The 12353-nt window shown below is 37.8% G+C and overlaps 1 protein-coding gene across 1 annotated transcript; it reads right to left on the bottom strand.

Moving 5' to 3' along the window:
- Positions 1 to 361: 361 nt before the first annotated feature.
- Positions 362 to 10761, bottom strand: Znf311 (zinc finger protein 311). Its single transcript, XM_076859101.1, is given in 9 exon segments — positions 362 to 649; positions 651 to 2140; positions 3932 to 4036; positions 4584 to 4710; positions 5227 to 5318; positions 8779 to 8860; positions 9215 to 9288; positions 9393 to 9487; positions 10532 to 10761. Coding segments are annotated over 7 exon segments (2007 nt in total). The 5' UTR covers positions 9224 to 9288; positions 9393 to 9487; positions 10532 to 10761; the 3' UTR covers positions 362 to 547.
- Between the last annotated feature and the right edge of the window lie 1592 nt (positions 10762 to 12353).

Here is a 12353-nt window from a genome sequence, read left to right as displayed (position 1 = left end):
GGCTCAGGAGGCTGAGGATTGTGAGTTCAAAGGCAACCTCAGCAACGTAGCAAGACTGGAAGCAACTCAGCTAGAACCTGTCTCTCTCTCTATATATAGGGTTTGGGATGTGGCTCAGTGGTTAAGTGCCCCTGGGTTCAAACCCCTATATCCCACCCCACCCCCCCCCCCCAAAAAAAAAAAGTTTGATAAACCCTTGAAAGTGACTGTGCTCACTGAAAAACAAACAAACAATATATATATATATATATATATATATATATATATATATATATATATATATATATATATATATATATAATTGTTTTTAAGAACACTAACTTATAAAACACTTTCAAGAAATCTTGAGAAATTCTGGGTAACTCATTGTTCATCTCTTTCTTTTATAAATTTAGTGAATACGTAAGATAAAGAAAGGATAAAGCCTCTGGGGGGCTGGGTGTGTCTCACAATTAGCAGTCAGGAAAACTCTATGTAGGAGAACAAGAAGGACCAGTCTAAGAGTTGGTAAGGAAATGGAAAGTTGTAAACAACAGAATCATTATAATCAGGCATGAATGGTCAAAATACTGATTACTGAGAAGGTCTGGGAAATGTTTACTGGAGAGAAGGATTTCCCATTCTCATCAAGCTCATAGCTTCTCCATACTCAAATGTTTTCTTTTCTTATGTCCAGTAAGATTGGAGCTCACCCTGAAAGCTTTGCCACACTCCTCACATTCATAAGGTTTCTCTCCAGTATGAAGTCGCTTATGTCCAGTTAAAGCTGAGTACTGACGGAAAGATGTGCCACACTCATAGCACGTATATGGCTTTTCACCAGTGTGGATTCTTTTGTGTTGCTTCAGAACTGAATTATGATGAAAGGCCTTTCCACAAATCTCACATGTGTAGGGTCTCTCTCCAGTGTGAATTCTTTGATGATTGGTCAAGTTGGACTTCCCACTGAAAGCTTTGCCACATTCCAAACATTTATAAGGTTTCTCTCCAGTATGGATTCTTTGATGGATGGTAAGGCAGTGCCTATCCTGGAAAGTTTTCCCACAATCTCCACATGGATAGGGCTTCTTCCCTGTATGTTCTAGTTCATGAGCTCTGCGCTTACAGTTATGACGGAAGGCTTTTCCACACTTCTCACACTTGTAAGGTTTCTCCTCATTGTGGATTCTTCTATGCTTCCTGAAATCTGCCTTGATACTAAAGGCTTTTCCACACTGAGGGCACCCAAAATGTTTCTCCTGAGTGTGGACTCTTCTGTGTTTGCTTAGGTCTGAGCTTTGACTGAAGGCCCTCCCACACTTGTTGCACTCATAAGGTCGCTCCCCAGTGTGGACTCTTTTGTGTTTGGTGAGATCTGAACTCCCCCTGAAAGCCTTCCCACACTCCTCACATTCATATGGTTTCTCCCCAGTATGGATTCTGCCATGGGCAATAAGGGAATGCTTAAACTGGAAGTCCTTTCCACAGTCATTACATTTGTAAGGCTTCTCCCCAGTGTGGACTATCTGATGCACACTGAGACATGTCCTGGTCTTGAAGGCCTTCCCACAGTCCTGGCACTCATAAGGCTTCTCTTCACTGTGGATTTTTCTATGTCTGCAAAGAGCTGATCTGCTGTTGAAGGCTTTCACACAGTGTGTACAGTTAAAAGGTTTCTCCCCTGTGTGGATTATGTGGTGTACAGAAAATTGATTTCTGGTCTTGAAAGCTTTCCCACACTCTTTACAGACATGGGATTTCTCACTAGAATGAATTTGATCATGGAGAATTAGGTCTGAATGCCAGCTGAATTTTTTGTCACATTTCGCATATTCATGAAGTTTTTGCTTTGTAAACACTCTATTATATGAAATATGTTTTGAGTTTGAATTAAAGATTTTTTTAAGTACCTTCTGGTTCTTTCCCTTTTTGAAGGTCACTTCCGTAGAGCCTTCTCTCACTTCTCTCAGTTCTCCCCTTACGAATGTTTCCCATTGATTTTCTAGTTTGACATCCTGCATACAAACTTCTCTAACCTCAGGATCCTGGGAAACAATATTTAGAAGACTGTTACATTTCACCCAGAAGACTTCTCTGTTTTCAAATACCTCTTGTTCTGAAGGTGCCTTCTCACTCCCAGGCCATATCCTGCCTGTTGGTACTTAAAAGAGAAAATAAGACTGTCAGAGGAGAGAAAATAAGAAAATAAGATAGGAGAGGTGAAGCAATGTGAATCTGTTTGAAGAGTAAATGACATAAAAAAAACCAAAAATTTTTCATAAACACAAAAAAAGAGCAAATAACTTTCATGCTAGAAAAGTTACTACCATTGTGTCAAAGGTCAGGACATTATATGACCATTTTGTCACATTAAAGGGAAGAGACTGAAAGCTTCTCTATTATTCACCTGGGTAGGCTGAAACATTGAGAAGTATGAAGACATTTTAAACTTGGCAAACTTTATATAAAATCTTTACAAAAATACTCCTCCTCTACAGTCTCCTAGTTTAGTGAGCAGCAACTTCATACACCTAGCCACAACTTCATACACAAGCCAGAAAACTGAAAATCATCCTTATTTCCTTCTCCCTCCCCTCATATTTACTCAGCTAACATTTTACAATTTTAATTATGAGGTGATCTGCTAAAGGGGTGCTGAAATCCTGATGCAGTCCCCTTTAAAAGAAGTATCTGCTTTGATCCTAAGAGTGGGTTCTAGATGGCCATATTTCTGCTGTGTGACTGTCCATTTGGGTGGGAAGGATTAGAGCTGGGTAACACTTTGATCCAAACCAGGCTAGATTCTCTCATCTTAGCCTTTGGAATTGTGATCTGAGTGCAGGTAAGATCAGGCTCTGAGAGAAGTGGTGGCAGGAAAGTATATGACACAGGGGAGGGAATGTTCTGCCATTTGCTCTGAGGGGCAAAAAAGATCAATTTGGCAGAAAAGAATGAAGAGAAACAGTTGGAGAGATAGGCCTGATTTAGGTGCCATGGCATACCCTGAATAAAGAGTTTATGTTCTTTTGCTTAGAGTAAATTTTTATTCTTGGCAACCAAACAATCCAAAATCAATCTCCCTTCTCCATTTCCACCTGTGCATTCTCACTAGCTATCTGTAATACCCCTCAAATGTCCTTTAGTCTGGTTCCCATTTAACATAAACTCCACACTCCTTCCAAACCATTCTTTGTAATAATGTCACTCAACTTAAAATACTTCAAATGGTACTCCAGAGTCATCCAGAAAGAAAGAAGGTAAAGCATACAGACAAGAGCCCTAGCTGGGCTAAGATTCTAGTTCTGATACCTAATAAATGTGTGAACTTGGAAGGATAACTTCAATTCTCTTGAGTCAATAGCTTTATCTATAAAATGGGATCATCTGTCCATAATTACATGAGTTAATGTATATAAAATACTTGCCATACTGATGTACTTAACCAATGTTAGTTACAAAGTTTAATGCATGTAGCTTATCAAACACTCATAGAAAATCCTTCAAACCATGATCTTGCTTTTTTCTACTGCTCCTGAACTTCCTCTAAAAATTACCCTAAGTTCTTTGCTCTAGTCATACTATAGTAGTCCAAGTTTATTTGTTTCATTCCACAATACTTTCTCACATGTTATTCCCTCTGCCTCAACTGTCTCTCTCCTCCTTCAACTTATTGCTCTCTGAACCCTGCAATAACTCATATACAAAGAGGAAAGCAATTTTCTGAGCTTTTTAAAAGGGCTAAACTGCAAAAGGTTATTAGACAGATTGGAGGGGACCAATTAGATAATGAAAGAATGCTACCCATGTTTGTTGCTGTTGTTTTCTTTTTCTTGAGTTGTAAATGGATTTCATTTCTGGGGCCTTCAGGATGGATGAACTACCACTAAGAACATGCTATAATCATTTTGTACATGGAAGACGATACGGAACTAAAAGTTTCATCATCACTCACCTGGGAAGGAGCAGCTCAGGAACCTCCTGTACTGTAGATCCTGAACACATGGCTCTGCTTCTCGCTCCAGATGGGAGATCAAAGGAGGTTTAGGAAATGAAAATCCTGGTTGCAGAGAAGGAATGAGACTGTGTAGAACAACAAGGAGCTGTTCTTACACTTGGCCCTGATCCCTCTGTTTGTGTAAGGAGACAGGAAAGAAATACCTACTTAGGTAGAGAAAAGGGTTTCTTTAGCATTCTGGAAACAGGTACAAGGATTTGTTTGGAAACTGTCTTAGAAAAGTCTTAGAAGGCTACTATTTTAGGCCCCTAGAAGGCAGTTCACAACTAAGAGCTGAACACATGCCATTTAATGGAAAAACTAGGGAGCTGAAGAAGCAAGAACCTGAGGAAAAGAGAAGCTAGGTATCTCCCTTTCACCCAGACAGAGTACCATTCCAAAGAATTAGAAAACAATAACAAAAATGCCTAAAAGGTTACCTGTTGTACAACAAAGGTAAACCAAAACTTTTATTTTTAGGCAAGATCCTGATGGTTAAGAAAGAGGGCTCTATCTTTCAATATGCGAGCCTATACACAACAAAATGAGCATTTTTTTTTTTTTTTAAGGATGTAGAAAGCACTAAGCCAAGTGCAGAAAAGGTTCTTACCAAGGGATACCATGTTTCCATAATTTTCCAACATCACATCTTTGTAGAGATGCCTTTGAAAATAGGTCAGACTCTGCCACTCCTTACTAGTGAAGTTCACAGCTATATCTTCAAATGTTAGCGATGCCTGAAACAGTAAGTTCCTGTTGTCCAGGAGAAAACCCCACAGTTTCCTCAGGAAACAGAGACAGAAGAAAGGAATTTATAGGGAGAAGGTTTATAGAAGCGAAAGACTGTTACTGTTTGGTCGATATTTAGAAATGAAGTGAAAGGGAACACAGGCTTTTAATATTGAAAAATAACAAAAGAGGAAACAATCTACAAGTGGTTTGTTCTCCAACAAAATGTTCCTTATGAAAGGGAGCACCTTGGTTTGAGTTTTGTGTAACCATATAATGTAGTGAAAATAAGGCCAGGGGCTGGGGATGTGGCTCAAGCGGTAGCGCGCTCGCCTGGCATGCGTGGGGTTACATCCTCAGCACCACATACAAACAAAGATGTTGTGTCCGCCAAAAACCAAAAAAATAAATATTAAAAAATTCTCTCTCTCTCTCTTAAAAAAAAAAAAGAAAGAAAGAAAATAAGGCCATATTTAGGAGGTATTGAAATAGTTTCAGGAAGGATGAAAGGTGCCTCAGCTCACTTGGGCCCAGCTCATCAGTGTGGCATCTGTTTCTAGTAGGTTTTCTTGACTTCCATCTTTAGTGAAGACAGGATATTGAGAAGCTGATAGAACTGAGGGAAGAGAAATATGCAAGAGTCAGTTTAGCATAACAAAACCTGCTTTAATCTCTTCTTCACCAAATGCAGAAGCACAGCAGCTCTAACCTAGGTGTCAAGCCTACTGTCATATGATATTCTCTTCTCCACTATTTCTCTAGGCTTAGCTTTCAGTGTTGAGCTATCAGCACTGGCATGGCAGCCAAGCCAGCTTTAAGTACATTCTCTCCCTCTCTCACTTATTACATAATTTTTTTCTGGTTTATCTTTGTCTTTGAATAATCTTACCTCTCCTCAAATAGATCAGGTAAAAAGGCTTAAGTTACTGATTCTCAGCTTGTACAGTAACATTTCTTTCTGTATCTGAATACTGAGGTCATTTCCTCCAAAAGACTTGTGGGGAGAGAAGGGACATATGGGGAACAGGAGATGTTGAACACTAATATCCAGTAACAGGTCAAGTTTGTTTCTATAGGTAACTAAATGGCTGGTCTAACTTGTTAGTTTATTAGAATAAAAAATTTCCTTGTTTTACCAGAGAGAAATCACTTTTTTGCTGATACTGAACCCTTTTCTTACTAATTTCCTACTACTAAGCCATCTTCCCCACATGAATGTGGTATTGCATGCTTGGCTTTTTTTTTTTTTTTTTTTCAGTATTTTTTAGTTGTCGACAGACATTTATTTATTTGTTTATAGGTGGTACTGAGAATTGAATCCAGTGCCTCACACATGCTAGGCAAGTACTCTGCCACTGAGCCACAACCCCAGCCCCACACTTGGCATTTTAAAAGGTAAAAGATTATATAAACCTAAGAGAAATGAGAGTATTTTTAAGATGAAAAAGAAAAGCTTATCAAAATGTCCAAGAGTCTAGGTATAATCTATATGAATTGGGCAAGAAGTACAGCTTCATATTATTAATTAATGGGGTCTTGCTTTATTTCCTGAAGGTCATTTCAACCTTTCGTAGCTTCAATGTTTAAGGTGACTTACGTTTCTTAACAGTTTATCCCTAAATTAAAGTCTGAATGAATTCTTTTTGTTATTAACAAACCAGCAATGTTGAAGTCATCTGTTGGTAAGAATCTAGGATCACCTTTGGTCTTAGGCATCCAAAATTATTATTCAAATTTGACCAGAACTCTATTTTAGAACTAGATTTCTTCCCACAGAAATTTCCTAAGAACACCCACTTTGGTCTAGGTTACTCTTGAGCTTTTGACCAAGACTGAGGCTATGTCTTAATCATGGTGGTTCCAGTCACTTTTTCCACTGTCTCTTTATAAAATTGCCAAGTTATTCTGTCTCAGTCCCAAGCTCACCTAGATAGTACAGAGCTCAAAGCAAATATATATTTTGCCTATAATGTTATATAAAAGTTCTTATAACATCAACAAACTTAAAGCTCTCAATTGGCTTTTTTTTTTAATCAACATTTTATTATGAATGTTTCCAAATATCCAGAAAAGTTGAAAAATGTAAATATTCATATACCAACCATTTATATTCTATGATTAACATTTTGCAGTATTTGCTTTTTCATCACATATCTATTCCTCTATCTGTACTTTAATCTATGTTTTGACACATTTCAAAGGAAGTTGCAAACATCAGTAACTTCACATCTAAGTGCTCTAGCATATATATTACTAACTGGAGTCAATATTTGTTTAATTTTTTTTTAGATAGAATTTACATGTAATGAAATATACAAGCCTTAAGTGTACCATTGGATGAATTTTGACAAAAGCATACCCCTATGTAACTCAAATTCTCCTCCACATACATATTGGGCTAGTTTTCTCAACTCATAGTGATCCTTAAGCTTTATTTTTTAGCTTTAGAATTTGAAAGGTCAATTTCTCCTCTCTAGTTAAAGGAGGACTGGAAGACTCAGGTCATGAGTATATTTTATTTATTTTTTAAATATATTCTTTTAATTATTGATGGACACAGTACCTTCATTTTATTTATTTATTTTTATGTGGTGCTGAGTATTGAACCCAGTGCCTCTCACACGTCAGGCAAGCACTCCACCACTGAGCTACACCCTAGTCCATGAGTATATTTTATTGAAAATGAAACAAAATGGGTGGGGGTTGTACCTCAGTGATAGAGTGCTTGCCTAGCTTGTGTGAGGCACTGAGTTGAATCCTCAGCACCACATAAAAATAAATAAATAAAATAAAGATATTGTGTCCATCTACAACTAAATAAAAATTTAAAAAATGAGCACCTAAGTTTGGTAATATCTATTATTTTCTACTTCTAAATTTATAATATATTCTATTATTAATTTTCATTTGATTTCTTATAAACATAGTACTTCTCTTATACATATACATATTAGTTTCTTCTTACATATAAAATATATTTTCCTTTTTCTTTTTACAGGTAATATATACTAAAAAGCTTACTTTTGGGTGTGCCTAGTACTCTATTCAAAAGTTTATGGCTTTCTGGGCCCAATTTTGACTCTAGAATACCATGTCCCAGCAACTATCTCCATGCACTCCTTTCATACAGATCTTCACATATCATCAAAGTAGAACTTTGATTTTTTTGGTACTGGGGATTGAATCCAGGGGCAATCGACCACTGAGTCACATTCCTAGCCCTTTTTTTGTATTTTATTAGAGACAGGGTCTCACTGGATTGCTTAGTACCTTGCTTTTTGCTGAGGCTGGCTTTGAACATTCAATCCTCCTGCCTCAGCTTCCTGAGAATGCTGGGATTAGAGAATGTACCACATGCCCAACATCAAAGCACATTTCTAATGCTCAGACTCCCATTAGCCCATTTTCCTTCACTTGCCTCAAAGGTTCATGGGAAAACATTTATTCTTTCTTTTGCCACTGCTCTTTTATTTCTCAAGTATTTATACTATAATTAAATTTTTCAGGGTTCTTAAAAACATATATAAAGAAATAAAATTTAATATATTTTCAAATTGTATATGTTGGCAAAACTGTGTTTGGCTAGAAGTTACTAAATTATACTACAAAGTTTTTTTTCCACTTTTTTATATGTGTAAATATTTATGTACAAACATGTATAACATTTATCATATATATTGTTATACAGCAAATGAGTGGATGCATTAGACTTCTTTGATAAATTTCTTTATAGAAAATTTTCACAAAAAATTTGTATCTTTTTTTAATGGTGCCAGGGATGGAACCCAGGGCTTTGTGCTTGCTAGGCAAACACTCTTAACACTGAGCTACATTCCCAGCCATTTTTATAAATCTTTGTTTTTTGACTCCCCAGCCCCTGTCCAAATGTGATTTTAAGATTAGGGCAGAAACTGAATAACTAAATTATTCTAAATACTGATCCAAACCCAATACAGAAACATGAGAAAGCATTCTATAAATGCTCAATAATGAATAGATTTTTGGATCTGGGAGGACCCATTCTATGTCTCTATTCTCAGCTGCATGACTCCTGTTACAATAGCTGTAAACCTCACCTTTTTTCTGAAGGAGCTGGGTATTGCTGGGAATGCAAAGTAGCTGGCATGGTGATCCTGGACTCTCATCTGAGAGCACAACCTATTGCAGAATGAAAAATGAATTCAGAGAGGTTATAAGAAAAATACATGGGAAGATGAATCCAACCATTAAGGATTTATCTGTAAAAACACCTCCCAGAAATACCAAAAGAGGGAAGAAAATCAAGGACTCAGTTCCCAATATACATTATGAAAAACAAAAATGGCACCCAGTTATTCTCTAAAACTGAAAAACTAATAATCAGCAAGTAAAGCAGGAAAAACAATGTCAAGAAGGAGAGACCTTCACAAGGTCAGTCTAGGCCCAACACACTCTCACTGCTGTCCTTCTTTCTTGGACGCACTTCTCTTTTCTCCTCCTTGTGATGTATATTGTAGCCTCCCCTCTTCTTACCTGCTGCATCTTTTTACTCAGCTTTCTTTTATAGTCTTCTACCACTGTCCTTATTTTCTTCTTGATGGTCAGATCTAGTTTCCAAACAAATAGTAATGAAATGGCTTCTGTATTTGCCAGTCTCCTTTTGGGGACACAAATCTTGGTGGTACCAGCAAAAGGAAACTCCTTGACTTACAGTGCAGCTGCTATCTGACTTGATGTTTTAAACCTTGCTCTGGATTTCAGGTTCATCGTCAACAAAAGTCAGGTGTGAACTCACATCTTGCTTTTCTACATATTTGGTGAAGGAGAGCAAAAAGAGAGGAGAGTGACCATGAGAAGGGGAAAAAAACAGAATCACTGAGGACTTGGTGCATCTGTGGAGATGAGGGAGCACAGAAAGACAAATTGAAAGTGTTAATATTCCTACAATACAATCTCCATTGCTAACACCTTGGCCTGATCAACCATTATTATCATTCCTTCTCTCTATTACTTCAATAGCTTCCTAACCAGTCTCCTTGCTTCTATCCTTGCCTTCCTTTTGTCTCTTCTTAATACAGCTGTCTGAACATTCCAGTTACAACTTAAGTTGGTCATTTCATCTCTGCTCAAGACTCTCCAATTTTACTGAAATGAAAGCTGAAGTCTTTTGGCACAGGGCATTAACTCTTCTGCTCCCCCAAGATAAAAGCTTCAAGTCTTTTAGCAGTCTATAGGATGTGACCATTATCTCTGACATCCTCTTCTACTATTCTCCCCTTCATTGAAGCCCATTCAGCCACAACGACCTTTATTTATTTTTTATCCCCCCCCTCCCCCGCATTCCAGGTACATTTCCATCCTAAGCCTTTCTACTAGCTGTTCTGTTCACTTCAAGCTATTGCCAAATGTTGCTTATATGTCATCTTCCCAGGGAGGTCTACTTTACCTTATTTAAAATTGCAACCTACTTTCTCCTTCTAGTCCTGAAATACTTTACCTTGCTTTATGTTAATTCTTCTCTAGGCACTTTATCACTTTCCAATATGGTGCATTAGTTCTTTATATATCACAACCATCATTTATTGTAGTACTACTCGCGCTAAAATGCAGGCTCCTAGACTCGACGAGGATAGGGAGTTTTATCTGACTTGTTCACTTTTGTAATCCTAAAACAGTATCTGCATTTGTAAATGCTGGATTAAAAATTGGCTGAATGAATGAATATATGAATGGATGCTAGAGATATGAATATAAACAAGAGGTCAGGATACCTTGAGAGCTAGAGTAAGAGGAAGTGAGAAAGAAATCGGCGAGAAATGCCAAGACTAAAGGAGGAAACCTGCAACACACCCTCTTCCGGCATCTGATAGCAAAGCACCGCCCGCTCCGGGCCCGCAACCTCAGGTGACCCCGGAGAGGGCTGGCGTATTTAAGAAAGGCTGGTAGCGGCTCCCGCTCTTTCCCACTAGCCTTTTAGCCAGTTAGGGCACCTGCGGTGGCATCTCCGGAGCTCCTGGACTGAAGACTCCGTCCCACGCTGCACTAAGGCCCAGACCTTACCGCGGATTCTCTCCGCAACAAATGAGAAACACAAACACACACTAGCTCCACTTCCTACTCCGCCTGGATCATCACTTCCGGCGATTTTCTAGGAAACGCCTAGACTCTCTGGTTGAGCGGTTTCCTAGAAATTCTCAGTCCTTGCGGTTCCTATTTCGAGGAGCTTACTCAAGTTTGTGGAGGGTGGAGGAACAGGGTAACATTGACTCACCGTCAGGGAGGGAAATCAAGATGGGAATGGACAGAAATTTTGTGTCAAATATATGAAAAAAGTCAACTTAGGACACAAATAATTGTCTTTTCCCCAAACAACAGTTTCTCTAAGACGATTTCAAGCTCACACAATGTGGAGAAAAAAGTATAAGGAACCCACATAAACTCATCACTCAGAGCTAGATAAGATTTTGCTGCACTGTTTCATGTATTGTTTCCATTTTCCTGTTGAAATATTTAAAGCAAAACCCAGACATGTTATTTCAACTTCATCTCTTTAAACAACGTGGACATTTTCTTACAGAATTACAAGACCATTATTCCATGTAGGAAAATAATCCCTGGTTATCACCTAATATGGGCTCCATATTGAATTTCTCTAAATGTATTTTCTTTTTTGACTCAGGATCTAAAATCTACACGTTTAATATGGTTATATCTCTGAATTCTTTTGCCTATAATTATTATTATTTTTTTCCAATGCTGGGAATCAAACCTGGGGCCTCACACATTCTTAGTTCTAGATTTAAAGTAGTTCCTTCCTTCCATCCTTTTCCCCCAATATAATCAACTCACTGAACAAATTGGGTCAGTTATCCTAAATGTTTCATTACTGGCTTTGTTAATTTGTGTTCTCATTCAATTAATTTCTTTAGCCATGTATTTTCTGTAAGGTAGATGTTAGCTCTAAAGGTTTAATTAAAGTTAGATTTAACTTTTTTGGTAAGGATTCTTCTCAGGTAGTGCTATGTATTTTTTGCCACATTTACTTCACTCTTTGTCATGCTAAATTGATCAACCTTTCATATGATGGTTTCATCCATTGATAATCTTTGCCAGAATCAACCATTTCATTAGGGATTTTAAAACTGTGATTTAGGGGCTGGGGATGTGACTCAAGTGGTAGCACGCTCGCCTGGCATGTGCCCAGGTTCGCTCCTCAGCACCACATACAAACAAAGATGTAGTGCCTGCCAAAAAATAAATAAATAAATATTAAAATTCTCTCTCTCTCTAAAAAAAAAAAAATACTTCTTTAAAAAAACAAACAAACTGTTATTTGGGGTTGGGATAGTAGCTCAGTGGTAGAGCGCTTGCCTTGCATGCATGAAGCACTGGGTAGTACCACATAAAAATAAATAAATAAAATAGAGATTGTGTTCATCTTCAACTAAAATATAAAAATTAAAAAATTGTGATTTTTCTATTCTAACATTCACCCCCTCCCCTCCCCCACCACCACCACACACACACACTTACTAGCCTGAATTCCTCTGTAAAGAAGGGCTTACTTTAGGGGCTGGGGTTGTGGCTCAGCGGTAGAGCACTCACCTAGCATGTGTGAGGTCTTGGGTTTGATCCTCAGCACTACATAGAAATAAAGAGATAAAATAAAGAT

This window comes from Callospermophilus lateralis, chromosome 6, assembly GCF_048772815.1.
Source record: "Callospermophilus lateralis isolate mCalLat2 chromosome 6, mCalLat2.hap1, whole genome shotgun sequence".
NCBI classification, from domain to species: Eukaryota; Metazoa; Chordata; class Mammalia; order Rodentia; family Sciuridae; genus Callospermophilus; species Callospermophilus lateralis.
The sequence above is the reverse complement of the archived record's forward strand: the minus strand, read 5'-3'. Positions and strand labels throughout refer to the sequence as shown.